Raw genomic sequence first — 20,100 nt, forward strand, 5'->3', positions numbered from 1 at the left:
CGGCGGAGCCGTCCCGGAGCCGCCGCCGCCGGCCCTGCCCTGGCCGCGGGCGCCCCCCGTGCGCGGTGCGAGGCAGCCGGACCATGTAGAATGCTCCCGGGGCCGAGAGGGAAGCGGCAGCCGCCTCTGCTCTGGCCCGGCAATGCGGAGCCCCCCGCTCCTCCCTGGATTTGGATGGTCCCGAGCGCCGCCGGGCTGCTCCGCATAGGTGGTGCCGGCGCGGGGCCCCCGCCGCTGCTGCTCGCCGCGCCTCACCCGCCCCAGCCCGCTCCCGTGCTCCAGGGCGTGCCCGCCTGGCAGCTCCCCTGCGAGCCTCTGCTGCCTTTGCTGGCCGTGCCCTCGGCGCCGGAGCAGCAGCACCCGCTCCTCAGCGGGCAGGTAAGGCCGGCGCCCCGCGCCCTCCCCTGCCCTGGCTCCCCCCGCCGCTCGGCCACAACTTTTGCCTCCTGCGCGGCGGGCGCTGTCCGGCGCGGCGCGGTGCTGAACTTCCCGGCACTTCCCCTCGCTGCGCGGCGCTCTCCCGGCCGCACCTCGCAGGGACCCGAGGGCTCTTCATCCGGAGCCATTGCTGATTCCGAGCGGGTGGGCGGCGGGGAGGTGCGTGTGTGCATGTAGACTGCCCCCCCCCCCCTTCGCCTCCAGCTGCGGCTCCCTGAAATGAGGCTGGGATGTGCGGAGGTCCCCGCGCGCGGCGGGGCTCGGCCCTGGCCCTGGCCCTCGCGGAGCAGCGCGCTGCCCTTGGGCAGAGCGGGACTGTGAGGCGCAGAGGATGCGGAGCGGTGTCTGTCTGGAATGAATCCCCTGCAAAGAGCCTAGCGCTGGGCTTTGCTGAAGGCGTGCACCGCTCTGTCCAGGCGTATTTAATCCACAAAGAGGCATTTCTTTTCCAGAGCAACACTTATTATTATTACTATTATTATTATTATTATTAAGCATTTGCTCTGAAAGAGCAGACTGGGAATAGCATTTAGTGTACCTAAGGGCCAGATAACGATGTAAGGGTATTCAGTTCATTCAGCACAAAGCCTGGCTCCAATATTTCTCTTCACGCTTTAAAACAAAGTTGTCTTTCCCTTTTAAAGCCAGTCTATTGAAGCAAACATCACATTTATCACCCACCAAGCACCTCTATTTGTCATCCTTTTCAATATTCCCCGAGGCTTCTTGAATATGTAGAGTATGATTTCTTAAAATACATCTGGATGCAGTTGCAACATTTTTTATGTTGTGTCAGGATGCTGCCACTAGAGGTATTTAATGTCTGCAAACTCGATTTTTCCTTAATGTTTAGAACCTGCAAGAATTTTTTTCCCATAAGAGAAGGGGGGGGGGGGTGACTGCTTCGAAGTCTGTTCTTTAAGGCTTTGCTTTTCATCCCTTAAGTCACCCAAATCACTGTACACTTGTGGGAAAAGCAGGTTAGGAGTACAAGGGATGTTCTAACTGTGCAGAAAGCAGTTGTAGTATATGTCTCATTCCAAAATACTAGAACCGACATTAAAAGGTTCAAATGATATGAGTTCATGCATTGTATCTCATGGATGCTTTTCTGAATGTTTCCATTACTTATTCCTACTATAAGGCCACTTTACCTAGCTGTAAATGTTGACTAGAAAGCCTATGTACTAGAAGTTGTGCTAATTCTGTAGTAGTTTAGCTTAATGTTAACCATTTTTTATTATATTTTAATACTGTTTCTTGAAAAAAAAAACTTTGAGCTTGATCATTCTTAGTTCATTTGAGATTTCTAGCTATGAGTGTCCCTTTGCATTTGCTGGTTTGGAAGGAAAATGGGCAAGAAGGGAAGGCATGTTGTCTTGTGTTTAAAGAAAGAATGCTATCAACTACTTTGAAATGTGAGCACATTAGCTACAATATATATCCATAGGTCCAAATAATTCAAGAGTCAGAAAATGGCATGGTCTGTTTCTCTTTGTCTCTTGAGGAAATAACTCTTGTAGGTTGTTTTTCTCCTTCTATGTGAATTTTATTTTGGAGTGCACAAAAATCATAATTCATTGCCAATTAGTAATAGTATTACGTAGGCACTCTGAAAGTCTGAATTTCCTATTTATAGATATCTAAAACAGATTAGTTCCCCAGTGGCACACAATACACAGGGGACTGATTATAAAAATTCCTAAACAGAAGTTGCTTGATGGATTAAAAAGATAGCATTTGTTTGAAATTTAGTATCTACCTTTTAAACATTTCTTAATATATGTGTATAACAGTTGATTTATTGTAGAATATTATTTATTGATTTATTTTTAACTTTCTGTTTTTTAAAGTGGATGTTTGGATCTCATTCTCCAGTCATAGGATTTTCCCCTTCTTCTAGTGTGGAATTTGTTCCTATTTTCCCACATGTATACACATCGACTGTTCCACCTCATGCTGGGAAAAGTTGGATAGATAAGAGGCTACCAAACTGCAAGGTGAGTTTGCCCTTAGTTTGAAATTTATTTGAATATTAAGATGTTACTGTAAACCCAGGAAAAATTATGGTTTCAGTAGGTTATGAAGGGATGAGCAAGGTCAGCAATCTGTTAAGCAAATATCCTGAAGAAAAAAAAAATTGCTATAAAGAATAATCAATAAGCAGGCTATTTTTGTAGACATAAATCAGCAATTCTCTGGAAGACTGAAAAGGACTAAAATATCCTTAAAATGTACTTGTATTAAATCAAATAAAATAGTTTATTCTTACCACAAAACCATGGCTTTGATTGGTTTTCATATTGAGCTTACTCTTGCCACTTCTCTATTACCTGGAGTAAAATACTTTTGTTCAGTGGACTCAGTGGAAGTTTGCCCACAGCTTCAGTTGGGCCAATATTTCATACTAATTATTTTTAACCTTGGTCTTACAATGACACCTCTATAAACTTGGGCCTGCAAGTAAGTATAAATTAGATCTTTTCCTTTGTTTCCAACACCCTTTTTGAAAAAAAATTAAATAACCAAGTGTAGTGGGGTAACTTTGTTCTGATAGTATCTGGAGCCCGATTGACTTGATCGTTTAGTTTGGGATATTTAATAAGTCTCATGTTTTATATTAGGATATGTATTAAATCTGTTATTTTAGGGATCAGATAACAGCCAGCACACAAAATTTACAATCTTACCACATATGCCAGCTCATTATTCAAATTATGTATCCCTCATCTTAGTGTTCAAGATCTTGTGTCCTAATAAATTCAATAATATTATCTTCAACTTGAACTCTTTTTCTCATTTATCCTGCGCAGATATATTTAAATAATGCATTTGCTCTGGATTCAGCATGGATACATCCTGAGGAATCAAGAATCTTCCAGGGACATGAGAAACCTCTTTTGATGACAAATCAAGTAGCTATGGCTATATCTAGGCCAGCTACTGCCTCAAGGCCTCTTCCCACAGTGGTGTTAACACCTCAGCCTATACCAGGTTAGTAATAAATAAATAATTATGTACATGTTTTGTACTATTTATTTTTCCTATTGATGCTTTGCTTTAGGTGATAGCATCAGAACTACTTTCTTTTCTCAAGTAAAACTCTCTCTTGGATTACAAACTTGAAAACCTAGGTCAAAATAAGAACAATTCACTGTCACTTAACTTTTTAACTTCCACTTTTAATTTACAAAGACAAAAAATTAAATTATTGAAAATCAGAGTTCAGATTCTTCAGAAACAGGCCAACTCACTCCACTATGAGGGGGCACAGCTATCATTCAAGAGGACTTGGTTTATCTACATACAATCTAATGAGATTCCTAAAATAGTTGATGTATAATTTTAACATTAGCTACCTAATTTTAGATTTTTCATGGGTCCATGTAGGCAGTTTTTAACATGGAAGAGTAATTGATCCATCAGCTCATTAAAAATAAGTTATGCAAGACAATATGCATGAAATAAATGTCATTAATCTGCATAACCCAGGTATGTTGCAGCTGCTAGCAGTATAATGTTGCACGTGGTAATTCTCTTTTATAACTGGGAAAGGCCAAATTATAGACTGGTCTGAAGATGGATCTTTTGTTTGATTGGTACTTGCTGAACTGACCTGAAATAATGTTTACCACATGAAAACCCTAGTAAATAGACAACATTTAAAGCACAAATATATATTCCAAAAGTGAAAACTTCTAAAGGCTTTCCTACCGAAGTCAAAGTTAGTATCTTTTCAAATAATGGAAAACAATAGCTGTTATAGATTTCTTTGTTACGGTATATTTTTTATTTATAAATAGCATTGTGTGCATGTAATTTTCTTGTATTTTTATCATCTATTTTCTATCAAATTTAACCAGGCATTACTATTTTGGTTAATGTGGGGTTAGAGGTGGGAGGTAGGTCTCTGTTTGTCAGTCTTATTTCTCCTAACTGGCATTTAATATTATTCAACACATAAAACAATTCAAGTAATTTCTATAGTTCAATTATAATTTACAATAAGATGCCTTTTATTCTTGCTATTGTTAATTATTGATCAAGTCTAGTGTTTTATTCAGCTTTCTGTTAGGAATTATAGTGACCATAAATAAGGATGCTGTTAGGCAAAATAATTATGCTATTTATGCTTCTTCAACTAGATGGCATAGGGAATATTTGAGTTGTATCCCCCAAAAGTATGCATTCTTCAAAGTATCCAGCTAATGGCGGGATGTCATGGTAATGAATACTTTCTAAATGCCTGATAAAGGGCATTTGGAATTAACTCATTGGCTCTTACATCCTTTTGCTGTTTAATAGCTTTGTACTATTACCTGATTTTTCTGACTTTTGTCTGTATGCACCATCAGGTAGTAATATATAATGGTGACCTAATTCCATAGTTCACACACAGAAAACACTTGCAATGCATTCATATTGTATAACACAAAATAAGAGTGTCAGCATGTGTTCCTTCTTCCAGGAGCAATGGGTAGGATTTTCAAAATTACTCCCATTGTATCCTTATGTAGCTTATTTCCAATGGCAAGAATGAAGGAGGGTTGGCGGGCAGATCATGTGTCCCCTCAGATTTCTGCACCAATGGCAGGGTGCAGCCTCAAGGGCTGCAGCCTGGCTGAAGCCAGTACTCAGCAGCAGTGGCAGTTGCAGTGGTGGCACAGAGTTGTACCCCTCACTGTGATGGAGTTGTGCCCCACACCCACTGGCAGCACTTATGCATCGCATACAGTTATTTCCATGAATGAAGAATGGCATGTTTCTTAATGATCCTTATATGAATGTATTTTGGCAATGTTTTTACCCCTATATTGTACACCTCCAAGTATGCATGAAATCTCTAAGTGTTGATAGTCCTGGACCATCTACTTCAAACTCTGAGGAGTTCCTCATGAACTGTAGGATCAGGGCATGTAGTAATGCTCAAACAGACATGTAGAGCTAGATTCTCAACTCAAATAAATTGGTATGGCTTCACTGATTTTGCTTTCTCAGCTCTTTTTCTCATGCTATTGAATGTTCCTGTAGAAAATCTCATGACCACCCTGACTTTCTTCCTTAGTAGTTCATGCTTTCTTCCATTTAATGATGCCATCTGCCTACCTTTTATTCTCCCTCATTGAATCCTACATCTGCAACCTCAATCACCATTTGCTGTTTTTTTATTTCTGTCTCAGCTGCTTTTTGAGCTCCACACTGTGCGGGCCGGGGGCGAACCGGGCCCGTCTTTGCGCACACGGGCTGTGGCCAGCAGCCCGGGCACGCGGGGCCGGAGAAGACCGGGGGCGAGCTAGAATTAGTCACGGACACGTAGTGGTTGATTTAAAGATTGTTTACTTACACCGAAGATGATCACGGTGCAGGCAGGAAAACTTGCTTGAGTTACAGTTGCAGATAGAAAAGAAGAAAGGCGGACTAGAGTTCCTTCCCGTGAACACTCTTCTAGCCCATCCGGTTGGAGGCTCTAAACTGCGAGCCTGTCAGGCCAACCGAAGAAAGTACGCGAAACAAAGAGCTCTGAATAGACTTACACGAAGTTTGCTAGGCTCCGTGGATCCTTTTTGCACACAGGGAAGAGGGATACGTCGAGGATTGCGCTTGGTGACGGGGAGAGGCTAGAGGCTGATCAGACCCCTGTTGCCTGCTTGAAATACGTTGGGTCCGTAAGGATCCGCAGCGCTTAGAGATCTTCACACAGCATGAAGTCTCCTCCTCCTGGTGTTCATGGAGTCCTCCAACTTGGGCGGAAACCACTCAAGCTTTTTATACGGTTAGCAAGCCAATCACTAGCTGCCACGTGTGAATAATTTAGAACTAGCCAATGGTGGGGCACAAATTTGAATACGAATGGAGGGAACTCCTTGCAAAGTGCATTTCTGTGCTGCAAAGAAGAAATGCACCCTGCAAAGAAAGCTACTAGTGGCGGGAATTCTTTTGCACCCGGGGTTCTCCTCTGCAGTGGAAAACTCCATCGTGCAAAGAAGCTGCAATTTGGCGGGAACAATTTAGCAGTGCTGAAGCACACAAAACAAAAATCACACCCTTGGGTTGTGACACACACTTTTCTGTCCTGGATCATTTTCCTGACACTGGCCCTTTTTCCTGTCACTGTGAATGACAACTCTGTCTTCGGAGTCAATTAGACCTGCAAACTGGGTGTTATTTAATCTGTCCTCTCAGACCCACACATGCATTTTTTTGGTCTGTACCTGAGTCTTACTACTGTTTCCTTCACAGTTGTGGTCTTTTCTCTCCAAACTAAACTAAAGCTCTGTTCCAAACTATCCTTTGGCTTTCTAAAATTTCCTCTCCCTGCCTTTGACCACTGTCACCTTATACTCCTCGAATCTCTTCACATTTCTGCTACTAGAAACATCTTGGTATATTTCTTTCTGTAATTGTCTGTCCTCTAGTGGCTCCCTCTTTACCTCCACATCAGATATACATTTCAGTTAAAATTTACCCATTGAAGTCAGTGGTAATTTTTCCATTGACACCAGTGGGGTGACAATTTGACCCTTTGTGACTTTTACGTTTTCGATCCTCACATTATTTAATCCCATTCTACCACCCTTTTAAAGCACATTAGGATTCTATTGACCTTTGGCCTTGCTTTAGCAATAGTCTCAGCTTTTACAATCCACCGGTGAACTTTTCTCTAAATACCTTTATACATTCCTATATGCTGCTGCTTATGCAGGGTAAAGACACCCTGACATGTCCAGGCAGATTTTATATTTTCTTCCAATTTTCTACCTACAACTCAGTATTGTAATCCTAACAAAATTTTGCTTCCTAACTATGTTGATTTGGTGAGGAAAAGTCCTTCACCTCCTTTTCTTTTCCTACTGACTCTCTGTTGATAATTACCTGTGAAGAGAAACAGTGAGAAGCCCAGGACAGCCATATACATGCATTACATGGAGACCACACAAAGAACTCTGCAACCCAAAGTTCACTCTAAGTGAGAATTAGAGAGGACCTTGCCCAGGAGAAGAGAATGAAGCAGAGTTTATGGTTATGAAAGAAGATTAAAGGAGTTGGGATAAATTAATGAAGGAGATAGGATGACAGAAAGGGGAGTTTTGGGTTTTCAGATAGGACCCATGATGTGTAGTGTTGTGTTTGCAGCCTCCAGTATTTCAGTGGAGATGGTTTGGTTTTCACATGTTTCTAGGCTTTTCCAGTCGCAATTTGATGCCAAGAAGGAATCTTTTCCCCTTCTGTCTCCTACTGTTGCTACAGATGTCAGGTTTTTCTTTTTCCTTTCTGCCTTTCTCAAAAAACATTGGTTGTAGGATTTTGACTGGGGTGACCCAATGCTCCATTGGGACTGAAAAACCTGGAGGTGCCTGTTTAGAGTATCCTTCTCCCCTGTTCAAGGTCATAGACTCATAGATTGTAAGGGACTGGAAGGGACCTCACAAGATCATTGGGTCCAGCGCCCCTGCACTAGCCAGGAAAGACAACTGGGGGTCATATGACCCCAGTGAGGTGACTGTCCAGTCCCATCTTGAAGATTTCCAGGGTAGGTGATTGCACTACCTCTGGAGGGAATTTATTCCACAGTCTGGACACCCTGACTGTGAAGAATTTTTTCCTAGAGTTAAGCCTGAAATGGTTTTCCAGGAGTTTGTGGTCATTGCTCCTGTTTTCCCCCAAGGATGCCCTGGTGAGCAGTTGTTCACCGAGCCCTTGATGTATTCCCCTGATGTAGTGGTAAGCTGCTACCAAGTCCCTTCTAAGCCTTCTCTTTTTTAGGCTGAAGAAGCCCAAGTCCCTCAGCCTTTCCTCACATGGCTTGCCTTGCAAGTCTTTGATCATACGGTTGATTCTTCTCTGGACTCTGTCAAGCATTCCCATGTCCTTGTTGAAGCGCAGCACCCAGAACTGTATACAGTACTTCAGCTGCGGTCTCCCCAGTCCTGAGTAAAGCAGAAGAATTATTCCCTTGATTTTGCTTGAGATGCATTGGTTGATGCATGCCAGAGTATTGTTTGCCCTGCTGGCTACAGCATCACACTGATAGCTCGTGTTCATATTATGGTCTATTATTACCCCTAGGTCCCTTTCAGTCATGGTGCTAGTCAGTTTGGCACTACTGAGCCTGTAAGTACGTTGGGGATTGTTCATCCCCAGATGGAGCACTTTACACTTCTCAGTTTTGAACTTCATCTGGTTCCGATCTACCCAATTTGCCAGCCTGTCTAGGTCCACCTATATCTGCAGCCTGTTTTCAAGATTGACCATGCTCTCTCATAACTTGGTGTCACCCACAAACTTGGCCAGTGATGTCTTCACCCCCATATCCAAATCATTGATAAAGATGGTGAAAAGCCTTGGACCAAGCATGGACCCCTGAGGGACACCACTAGCCGCTTCTCACCAAGACAACACAGATCCATTCATTAGAATGCTTTGGGTTCTACCCAGCCTAACTGTCAAGCAGTTAAGCCTGCAATCCTCCAGTTTTCCCTTGAGAATATCATGGCATACCAGATCAAAGGCCTTTTGGAAGTCTAGGTATACAATTATGACCTTCTCTCTCTTGTCCAGGTGGTGAGTTACCTGGTTGTAGAAGGAGATGAGGTTGGTAAGACAAGACCGGCCCACAATAAAGCCATGCTGGCTGTCATTCAGAATCATATCTCCTGCAAGCGTATTGCACATAGGCTCCTTGATGAATTTTTCCAGGATTTTCCCTGGGATAGAAATTAGGTTAATTGGCCTATAGTCACCCAAGTTCTCTCTCCTCCCCTTCTTGAAGATGGGCACAACATTGGCCCTCTGCCAGTCTGCAGGGACCTTCCCCGAGTGCCACGAGTTTTGGAAGAGTTTCACCAGAGGTCCCACGATGACTTCAGCCAGCTCCTTCAGTACTCTTGGATGAAATTCATTCAGCCTTGCTGACTTATAAATGTCTAACTTTTCTAATCAATCATGCACCAGCTCAACGTCAACAGTAGGAAGGCAGTCATTACCACCATGCCCATTCTGAACCATATCTAGTATGATTTTCCCCTTAGTCAGGTGAAATACCAAACAAAGTAGTCATTCAGGAGTTAAGTTTTCTTCTTAGTGTCAGTAACCAGCTTTCCTGAACTGTTAAGCAATGCTTCTATTTGTTTTCCTCCTGTTCCCTATATACCTAAAGAAGGACTTCTTATTGTCCTTGATTTCTGTTGCTAGTTTAAATTCATTTGCTGCCTCAGCCTTTCTAATTTGCTCCCCACAAGTGTGGGCCATTGTTGTATAGTCCTCCTTGGGGACTCTCACAAGCTTCCATTGTTTGTATGTCTCTTTCTTCTTTTTCAAGAGGACCATGACATCCCTATTAAGCCAAGAGGGCTAACCAGCCCTTCTGCTACCTTTCCTCTGCATGGGAATGAACTTCTTTTGTGTTTTGAGGATTGTGTCCTTGAGGAATGACCACTCTTCATGCACTCCTTTCACTTTTGGTCCCTGGTCCCACAGGGCTTCCCCTACTATTGCTCTGAGCCTGTTGAAATTCACTTTTTTAAAGTTCAGAACTTCAACACTGCTAGCTGATTTGCCTGTCTTGTGATGGACAGTGAATGTGATGGTTTCATGGCTGTTGTTGTCCTGGCTACCCTTTATATTCAAGTCCCTCACCAGATTGTCTTCTTTGGCGAAGACTAGGTCTAGGAGACTATTACCTCTGGTCGGCCCATGCACTTCCTGAGTCAGGTAGAACTCTTCGATACAGGTCAGGAAGCAACATGATCAGTCTGACTTAGCCAAGTGTCCCTCCCAAGAGATGTCTGGGTAATTAAAGTCACACATGATGACCATGTCCTATGCATGCACGACCTCTGCCAGTTCTCAAGAGAACTCCAGAGCGAGCTCCTCCCCCTTGTTTGGTGGTCTGTAGTATACACATACAGTTAGGTCTGTCTCACTGCCCCTCCTCCCTCCCCAGAGTGTTTCAAGCCACTCTTCTTTGGAGCCAGTGTCGGACTCCAAGGAGGTGTACTGCTCCCTTACAGACAGAGCTACACCTCCACCTTTCTTCCCTACTCAGCCCCTTCTATGCAGGGTGTAGCCCTCTATGGCTACGTTCCAGTTATGTGAGGAATCTAACCAGGACTCCATAATCCCTATTAGATCATAATATCCACTGGAGAGTAGGAGGGCTAGCTCCTCCTGCTTGTTCCCCATGTTCCAGGCACCTAAGTCCTCCAATTGAGACCTTCAATTTCCTGTTACACTGAGAAAGAACCATTCCCTCAGCTCTGAAAAAGTGGCTCTCCTGTTGTCCCCAACTTTGGAGCTTTCTTGTGCACTGGTTCCTGGGCATGCTCCAGTCGTTGTTTCCCCATCCCTGGTGATCTTCGTTTAAAGCCCTATCTAGAAGATTTGCCATCCTGGTTGAGAACGGGGTCTTACCTCTGTGTGTGAGGTAGATGCCATCTCTTCCCAGGGTCAGACCAATTGCCTGCCACATTACAGACCAGGAAGGAATTTGACCCCATGATCGGATCAGCATGGACTGTGGGGTTTTGTTTTGTTCTTTTTGACATTCCTCTGCACTGTGTGAGGTTTTTTTTGCAGGGAGAAGGAATGCAGGGAGAGAAATGGGAGGAAGAGAGAGGGAATTGGTCCTCTTCCTTGGATTTCTCAAGTGCATTTTAACACATTACTTGACTTTGCAGTGTCAGGACATTGGCAGTGCTCTTGTTCCTCTGCTTTACCTGTGGAAACTTAGGGTTCTTGCTGTTTTAGGCATTGTGTGGTATATGGTTTAGATAGAGATGATCCTGCCTTGAGCAGGGAGTTGAACTAGATCACCTCTTGAGTTCCCTCCCAGAACTACTTTTCTATGACATTATATTCCTATCATTCCTCATTGTTTCTCTTCTTTCTATTAAAAAGAAAAAAGGAAAAAAGAAAGAAAAAAAATGAAGCTCTGTCAGTTTTTCAACATATTCATTTTCTTGTGTATTATCCTTGCCCTTTGCCTTCTACCTATTGTGTATCTTTTAAACTGTTAGCTCTGTTAGCAGAAGTTCTCTCTCATCTGTGGTTGTACAGAGCTCAGCACACTGGCACTCTAATTTTGATTAGGACCCTTAAACACTATCACAATAGAAACCATTGGTACCAGCAACTTCAAGAATTGATAACATACAACCGAGATCACAAGTGTTTCCTAAACCTTTCTTCACTGAAGTGCTGGAGCATGTATGCACACAAGGAAGAACCATAAAAAGTGCAGGGGGAAATGACAAGTTCATGGATTCTCTGATCTCTCTAAACATAGCACAAAGAGGCTTGAGAGGCTAAAGGCTGTCAATTTTGTCTTCAAAACATGTGTTTGCAGTGTTTTCTTTAACTGTGGCTCTCAGTAGAGATTTCTCTCCAACTGAAAAGATGCAAAAATTGGTTTTCAGCAAAAAATGAGTATTTGTTTTCTCACTCTTTCAAGGGCCCCCACTCCAATTACAGTAGCTGCTACATCTTCAAGCTGCCAACTACTGTTATAGAAAGGCTGGGGACATGGCTAGAAGTGTATTGCTGAAACCCTCTTCATCTATAATGCTTTGACTGCCATAGGAGCTGAGCCTCTAATTCATTGCAACTGTTCTGTTTTTAAGATTACTTTAAGGGGTAGGCAATCTTTTGCTGGTGTGGGATGTCTTTCACAACCTGGCCCCCTGCTGCAAGCCACAAGTCTTGGAGCAGCCAGCTGCCTGTTCTTACCCTTCCCACTGATCCCAGATCCCTCTGCAGTGACAATAAGGGCAGACATGGAAGAATAGCAGTGGAAGGAGAGTGCTGTGGAGGGAATACATGGCACATTCTATCTCTGTCAGACCAATCCAGTGTGCCAAATCAGATCTTCTTGGGCCAGATCATACCTCTGTACAGGCCAGATCTGGCTCCTAAGCTGTAGGATACCAGCCCTGCTGTAGATGCAAAAAAAAATAAGAAAGAAGGAAACAAAGAAAGGATATGGAAGTGGTAATCAGGTGTACAAGTTTGAAACTGTAGAAAATGGAAGCTCTAGTTAGATCAGAATTATTTTCCTGATTTAAAACGACATGGAAGAATTTTGTCCATTTAAGACATGCATTGGATATATACTTAGCAGAAAAGCAGTTCCATGTGGACTTTTTAGAAGATCTATATATTTTTCAACAGCATGATAATTGGCTAAACAGATATGAAGAATTTTATGCCAAGTTCTTCAAATTAGTTGAGGTTTCTAAAGTTTGTATTAAAAAGACAAATGTAAAGAATAATGATTTGCATTGCTTTCAATGGGAGTTAGGTATCTATCTCAACTCAGAGAATTTAATAAATCTCACTAAGCACCTCTCTGCATCTTAGGATGCCTACATACCTTTGAAAATCCAGCCCTAAGTTAAGATATTGTGTATAAGTATTTATAATATAATGGAAACCACTGAAATTTAGTTGTTGAGACCTTTGAGTGTAAAAGTCCAAGATCAGTAGATACCGTAGAATTAATGAAGTTCTGTAGGCATGCAGTTTGTTTTGGGCTTTGGAGTAAAAATACACGTGGTGTTTCTCTGGTTTTTGTTGCATACAAAGCTTTTTGTCAGGTTTTCTCATGCTTTTTGCTATGAGCATCTATTCGCATTGTGATCATATAAATGCAGTTGGCAAAACTATGCTGATTGAGTCTGATTCAAAACCTCCATGCAATGGATTTTGGATGAAACCCTCTATAACAGGGGTGGGCAAAATGCGGCCTGCAGGCCAGATGCGGCCTGCCAGGCCATTCTATCCAGCCCATGGGGCCCCTAAAAATTTTAGAAAATTAATATTTATCTGTCCCTGGCTGCCTGTCATGTGGCTCCGATGGCTTGCCAAAACACAGTAAGCGGCCCTCCACCCAAAATAATTTCCCACCCCTGCTCTATAACAATCCTGTACCATTGAGGTAGTTGCAAAGATGTCTTTTGAGAGACAGCCTTATAAAAGATGAGAGTTGACAGTAACACAGCTAGAATTTAGCCTAGATGGAAGAAATGGCCAGCCTGGTCCTAGTTAAACCTCATTCTGTTAAGCAACTCTAGAAGTTTTGAAGACAAGCATGTGAATTTTCTTATTTGCTGCAAGTATATTGTAACATCTTTGCCTTGAGGGACTGTTTAACCATTTCTGGAAACTGCCTGCACTTAAGGTGCCAGTTCAGTATTTTCAGTATTTCTTATATAATCTTTATCATTAGTATAAGGAACAATTTAAATATTAAGGGCAAATAATTTAACTGATTGATTCAACTGTAGGTTTACATGCCCTAATCACCTTTGGTGAATGCTTCTCAAAAGTTTTCACTTCTGAAGGAAAAAAGTTTTTGTGATATTTCTGATGGACTAGCTGTATAGTTGGGAGAGTTGTTGAAGAAGCTTTTGGGCATCAAATCCCTTTATATCTAAGAAAGGGCACTTGATTCAGCTTGTCCAGCAGCTCTCCTAACTATATATTTGGTCCTTTAAAAGATATCACAAAAACTCCTTGCTTCTTATGTGAGAAGTATTTCACAAAAACTCCTTGCTTCCTGGATAATTGTGGCTACAAAAACACTCCAAGACTACTTCACTTTTAAAGTTATTAGCAGTAGTCTCAGGCCACTTATCTTATATTCTCAAAGTACAAGAACCCCAAGAAGCAATAACACAATATGAAGTAGTTGTCCAATAGTTGGAAAATGCCCTTACAAAAGAGAGTACTTTTGCTAGGAATAAGCACTATCAGGGGCACAAACCCTGGTTTGATGAGGACTGCTGTCAAGCTAAAGATGATTTAAGAGATGCCTTGGAGCAATACAAGTCTAAAAATGACTGTGTTAATTTCCAATAGATCAAGAAGATTAAAGCAGTCTACCAAGTTGATAAATAAGAAAAAACCAAAAAACAATATCAAATGAGGCTATGGGAGGAACTATGGGAGGTGCAGGGAAAAATGATGATAATCAAAGTTTTTGGTAAATTATAGCCAAAGGGACAAAACATTTCAGTGTAATTCCTGATGTGTATCAAGACCCTAAAGATACACGGGTCTTGTTTTTTTAAAAACAAGTATAATAATTTAACAGCTGATAGGGAAGGAAATGGTAGTTGGGAAGGAAATGTTATCTGTTAAGCTACAAAGAGATCATTATCTCACCTCTGAATCTCAAGTAAGATCATATATACCTTTACTCAGAAATGGAAAGGCCCTTGGCCTTGATTTTCTCCCCCTAGAAATCTTCAATTCCTTAACTAATAGTGCCCCATTCTGACCATAATTTTAATATAATTATTTTAGAAGGAATTTATCCAAAGTATTGGAATGAAAATATAAGGGTTCTTGTACATGTGACAAAAATTGCCCTTTTGTGTGGCTTAATGGCATCCCACTTTACACATACGTGAGTTTTGGGCAATTTAAATGACTTTGCGTCATCATAAACTAACCCCCATCCCAATGTAGTTTAGTTTACGATGATGCAACTTGGAACAGTGTAGTCATTAATCTGTCACATGTACATGGTAATTCATTGAATGACGTGTGGTGAGCTCCTTTGTCGTTAAGGTGTCGCTACAATTTTTGTGTGGTAAGCCCCCTTGTGCACCAAGTTTCACTATAATTTGCAGGTGTTTGAGTGTAGTGAATGTTTTAGGAGACCCTTGGCAGGCCAGGTGGGAGCCCTGGTGAACACCGCTGACTGATACCAAAACTTGCAACAATCCCAGAGCATAGGGGTTGTGTGCCCAGAAAAAATCCCCAGACTTTGCCCAACAGTAACCATGAAGAACCCCTGTTCCCCTCAACCTGCACCTCTAAAGTATCCTTTTTCAGCTGGCTGCAGCATAATTGTCCCCCTAATGCCATTAATTCAGTCACTGGCTTTACGTAAACCTAACAAACTGAGTTCTGTGAGTCTGTGTGAGTGTTAAGCATGTCAACTTTATGAATAACAAGTGAGTTCTAGCAGCGTTCATTCCCTCAGCAGCTATGTCTGAACTGCTCAGCAGTTCAGAATATGTCCCTCTGGAAGTGGTGTCTTCACACCTGGGTCACTGGGTAGCTTGCTGTTGTGCCATGCCCTGATAGGGAGCCTGTGGGCATCCATCAAGGGCCTAACTCTCAGTACGTGGACATTGGGTAGCCTGTTGCTGTGCCAGGGCATACACAGGGTTAAAAGACCTAGCATAGCTAAAAGACATCCAGAACAAGTATGCCCATGGGGTCGTGTGCTAATTCATCTGCAGCCTGCAGGCCAACTGGCACATCTACCTTGATGTTGCCAGGAGAATGGGTGAGCAGGAGGACAATAAGATGGCGGTCTAGTGTCAAGGCAAAGATGTTGTGGGCTGCTTTCTTTAGGGATGTCATCAGAGCACAGTGACAGGGCACCTGAATGTGTGACATGGCCTATTACAGATACCTCCAGCTGCTAATGGAGATATTGGATTGCCGTGAATGCACAGGGACAGAGGTCTCCAGGGCATCCTCACCTGCTGAGACATCACCAGGGATCTTGGTTTTCCCTGATAAAAAATTGCAAATTCTCTGATAAAACCCCCATAATCGGTGATTTAAATAAAAGCCCCCCCCCCCAGCTCCACAGCCTTGCTGGTGCCCCTCACTGCCCCCCACAGCCCTCAGGCCCTGCTGGTGCCCCCTGTCTCCCACCCCAGCCCTGCCAGAAGGGGCCCAAGTTGCCAGGGCTATTTGGCTAGGGACCCGTATCAGCCCCCTACCCCTGGCAGGAGGCTGAGGCTGCTGCAGTGGAGCAGAGCATGGAGCCCTGCTCTGCCCTCTCTCCCTGCCCCCCTCCACTGCTTGCTACCCTGGATCTATGTGTGGGGTGGGGGCAGGATAGGCTACCTGCTGCAGGCTTGGGATCCTGTCCTGTTGCCCTCGCTGGGGCGTCTGCAGCCCAGCCACTGTGACCCAGCACTGCAGGGAACAACGGAGCTGTGCAGGGATATCCTTGCCACTGCAAGCTTCATGATTCCCTGGTGATGTGTCCTCTGTGGCACAGGGGTAGTGGGGGAAGTGGCATAGGGTTGTGCTGGTCATTGCAGCCCTGCACATGAAGGACATCTCGCCAGGGCAGCACAGAGCTCACAGTGGTAAGCAGCTTTCCTGTGTGTCTGAGCTCTGTCCTGCAATGCTGGGTCATACCCACTGGGCTACAGAGGCCCCAGGGGAGGGCAGCAGGGTGGAAGCCTGAGCCCACAGCTGGCAGTACGCACCTGCCCTGCTTCACCCCGTGCATAGACCTGAGGGGTGCAAGTCCCCCCTGCCCTGGTGCTGGCCTAGTGACACGTCCTCTGCATGTGGGGCTGCAGTGAGTGGCACAACCCCATACTGCTTTCTACCCTGCTCCCACACATGGAGGATGCATTGCCAGGGCAGTGCGGAGCTCACAGCGGTATGGAGATCCCTGTGTAGCTCTGCTGTTCCCTGAAGCACTGGGTCACACATTCTGGGCTGCAGAGGCCCCAGGGGAGGGCAGCAGGGTGGGAGCTCAAGCCCGCAGTGGGCAGCCTACCCTGAACACCCCATTCACAGATCCGGAGAGTACGGGCCCCCCCTACCCTTCCAGGACTGCGTGAAGCAGTCAGGAGCTAGCCCCACCTCCGCCCCAAAATGAGCCACCTGTGTCCCCATCCTGCTCCATGAAGGGGCCCTGTGGCCGCACATTGCTGTCCTGGGCCCCAAGCCCCACACACCACCCAGCTGGGCAGTAGCCCCAGCCCCAGGCCTGCCCAACTCCCCCCTTCCTTCCTATGGGACACATCAAGTTTTTAGAGAAGGGGAAGTTATAGGAACCTGAGGTGTGTTGGAATTGAAATGTAAGGAACAGGGCTTTTATAATGCTAATGACCCTATTAAAAAGCCCTACCTAGTCAACCCCCTTAGCACAAGCAGGTGGTGCTCTGAGAGAAATAGTAACTGTTGTGTCCTGCATAATAACATGATTTTGATGAATCCTGATGGAATCTGCGAGGAGAACCAGATGCTGTTGCATGCCCTGAAGATGTCCAACCAGAGAATGGAGACACTCAATAATGCACAGATACTGCTACTGAGTGCAATGCAAGCTATGATGGACTGTCTACAAAAGTGGCAACACATGGTATCAGCTTCTCAGGCCTTGCTATACCAGTCAACGGGCTGTGAGCTGGAGCTGGAGAACTGATCTATGGATCTTGAGGCTGATTGGGTTCTGTGGATCAACATACAGAGCAATGAACGAAGGGTCTGAGTCGCACGGACAGCTATGACTGGTGGAAGCGCATCATACTGTTGACTTGGGATGATCAACAGTGACTTGAGAGCTTCTGCATGAACAGGGAGACATTTGTGCCCAGTTTCACTGCTATCACTGCACATTGAGTGCCATGACACTGTCATGTGTCAACCCATCACACCAGAAAAGTGGGTGGCCATGCCCATCATGACACTGACTACCTGTACCAGCCTCCACTTTGTCAGGAACCAGATCAGTGTGGCTCCCTACACAGCTGGGGTGGTAATATGTGAGGTATGCCAGCTGCTTCAGGACATCATGGCAAACAGCTTCATCTGCCTCAATAAACCCTAGGGAAGTTGTGAAGACTTCAAGGCCATGGGATTCCTTAACTGCATGGGTACATTGGACAGCATACACATCCCAGTCCTATCCCCATACCAGGGTAGCCAGTCATTCACCAACAGGAAAAGATTTGCCTCTGTGATCCTCCAGGCCATAGTTGATCATTGAAGATGGTTCACTAATATTTATACAGGCTGGGCAGGCAGCACGCATAATATGTGTGTCCTTCAAAATTCGTTGCTGCCTGGCATGATGGAGAAAGGACAATATGTGCCTGGGGTCCCTGATGCAGTGATCCAGAGTGTTGCTGTGCCCCTGATTATCATAGCAGATGCAGCTTACACCCTCCTGCCCTGGCTTATGAAGCCATATGGAGGACAAGTTACTGACTGGAAAAAGACAGTATTCAGCTACTTCCTCAGCAAATTCTGGATGACTGTTGAATGCACCTTTGGCCATCTGAAAGCAGCATGATGGAGGTCACTGAACCACAGGCTCAATGTGGAGCCAGAAAACATAATGGTATTCATTTTGGCAATCCGCATGCTCCACAGTATTTGCAAGACCCGGGGCGGGGAGGTATTCAGTGAGTAGTACAGGAGTAGTACAGGCAGTGGTCAGAGGCATGGGCAGGCAGGGCATGGTGTCTCCTATGATCAGTATGCAAATACTGATCAGGGAGTCAATGTACAGAATTGCCTGGCTGCACCCATTCTGGCTGGTACAGATGGAAAGGGTGTGATTGATCAACGCTAAATGCAGTTACTGTTGAGTGTTTCTATAAATAACATTTAAAAATTAATTCAACACTTCTGTTTGTCTCATAAGTATATTGCCTCTAGTTGAGGGGTGTGGGGGGAGGCCGCAGTAATGGTGGAGGTGGGACCCAGACAGGTGGTGAGCAGTGTCTGGGGATGGAAGGGAAACATTGAACAACACAATAGCCCCCAACAGTGCAGGAATGTGAATGCAGGAATGTGAGTGCAGAAGGAGGGGTTCCAGGCATCTTCCAGGATTGGGACCCCTTGTGAGATAATGCATGGAGTGCATTGTTGGAGTTCCAATTATTGCACCACAACACTCTATATAATTTACAGGGTGCAGATTTGTGCTTATATTATAAGTGCTTGGAGAATTTAAGCACCCTGTTTGTGGGGCTAATTGTTTGAGTGACATAAAAAACTATGGATTTATGCCCAAAATAAAGTTAACTTGATAACATAGAAATAGGAAAATAAAAAATAAGAATAAGAATCAAGATAGGAAAGAAAAGAATAAGAATAAAATAATAAAACATTTAAACAATATTTCTCTAATTTTTTAAAAAAATTAAAATATGTGTAAAATACATTTAAAATTTATTAAATTAATCAAATGACAATTAAATTAATTAAATCACACCACTTTTGATCATCTGTACGTATGATGAGCTGTGAGCTGTGAGCTATAGACATCACTGCTATAATTTTGTATGAAGATATCAGTGGGGTGGATTGTTATGTGGCACCCCCTGCAGTAATTTACTGTGAATAGCGTACTGAGCATTTTATGAGATTTCAGACTGATGACATGCAAACAATGACAGAAAAATAAAACCCACCCACTCAGAAAATTGTGGGTTTTTTTCTTATTTCCTCCAGATGCAACAATAGATGCAATACTTCTATTTTATGTTATGTATACAGGGCCTAGATCCTTTGGTAAGGGAAACAAGTTATGTTTTTTCCTAATGTATTGTAAAGTCTGCCATATAGAGTGTAGTCTTTTTTGGTTTGGTTGTGAGTTGAATATAGCTGTGTCCCAAGGGAACTGGGGTGACAGGAGGGCCCCAGGCCAAAACAGAGCCCCACTTACCTCCCGTAGAGCCTGAAGAGCCAGAGGAGGGGCACGCGGCGAAACCACCGGTTAAAGTGATTAGCCGTGTGTATGTCCAGCTGCGGCCAAGCAGTGTGGGCAGGAGACGCCAACCAGGAGACATAAAAAGTGGCCCTGATGAGACGGAGGGGTGGCTGATATGTGGAGGCTGGAGGGAAGAGCCCTCACTCGGAGGGAATCAGCCGCCGTGCCCGGCAGCGTGG

The 20,100-nt window shown here is 44.1% G+C and overlaps 1 protein-coding gene across 2 annotated transcripts in view; it reads left to right on the plus strand.

Moving 5' to 3' along the window:
- Window positions 1–20,100, plus strand: part of TCERG1L (transcription elongation regulator 1 like) — a 241,673-nt gene continuing 221,573 nt past the window's right edge. The window contains exons 1-3 of one of the 2 annotated variants that reach the window (XM_019482906.2): window positions 1–378; window positions 2,292–2,438; window positions 3,252–3,432. In XM_019482906.2, coding sequence (XP_019338451.1) covers window positions 91–378; window positions 2,292–2,438; window positions 3,252–3,432 — 616 coding nt within the window. In that variant the 5' untranslated portion in view covers window positions 1–90. The remainder of the gene's footprint in view (window positions 379–2,291; window positions 2,439–3,251; window positions 3,433–20,100) is intronic. The other variant, XM_019482905.2, reaches the window with a different exon arrangement.

This window comes from Alligator mississippiensis, chromosome 6, assembly GCF_030867095.1.
Source record: "Alligator mississippiensis isolate rAllMis1 chromosome 6, rAllMis1, whole genome shotgun sequence".
Taxonomy (NCBI): Eukaryota; Metazoa; Chordata; order Crocodylia; family Alligatoridae; genus Alligator; species Alligator mississippiensis.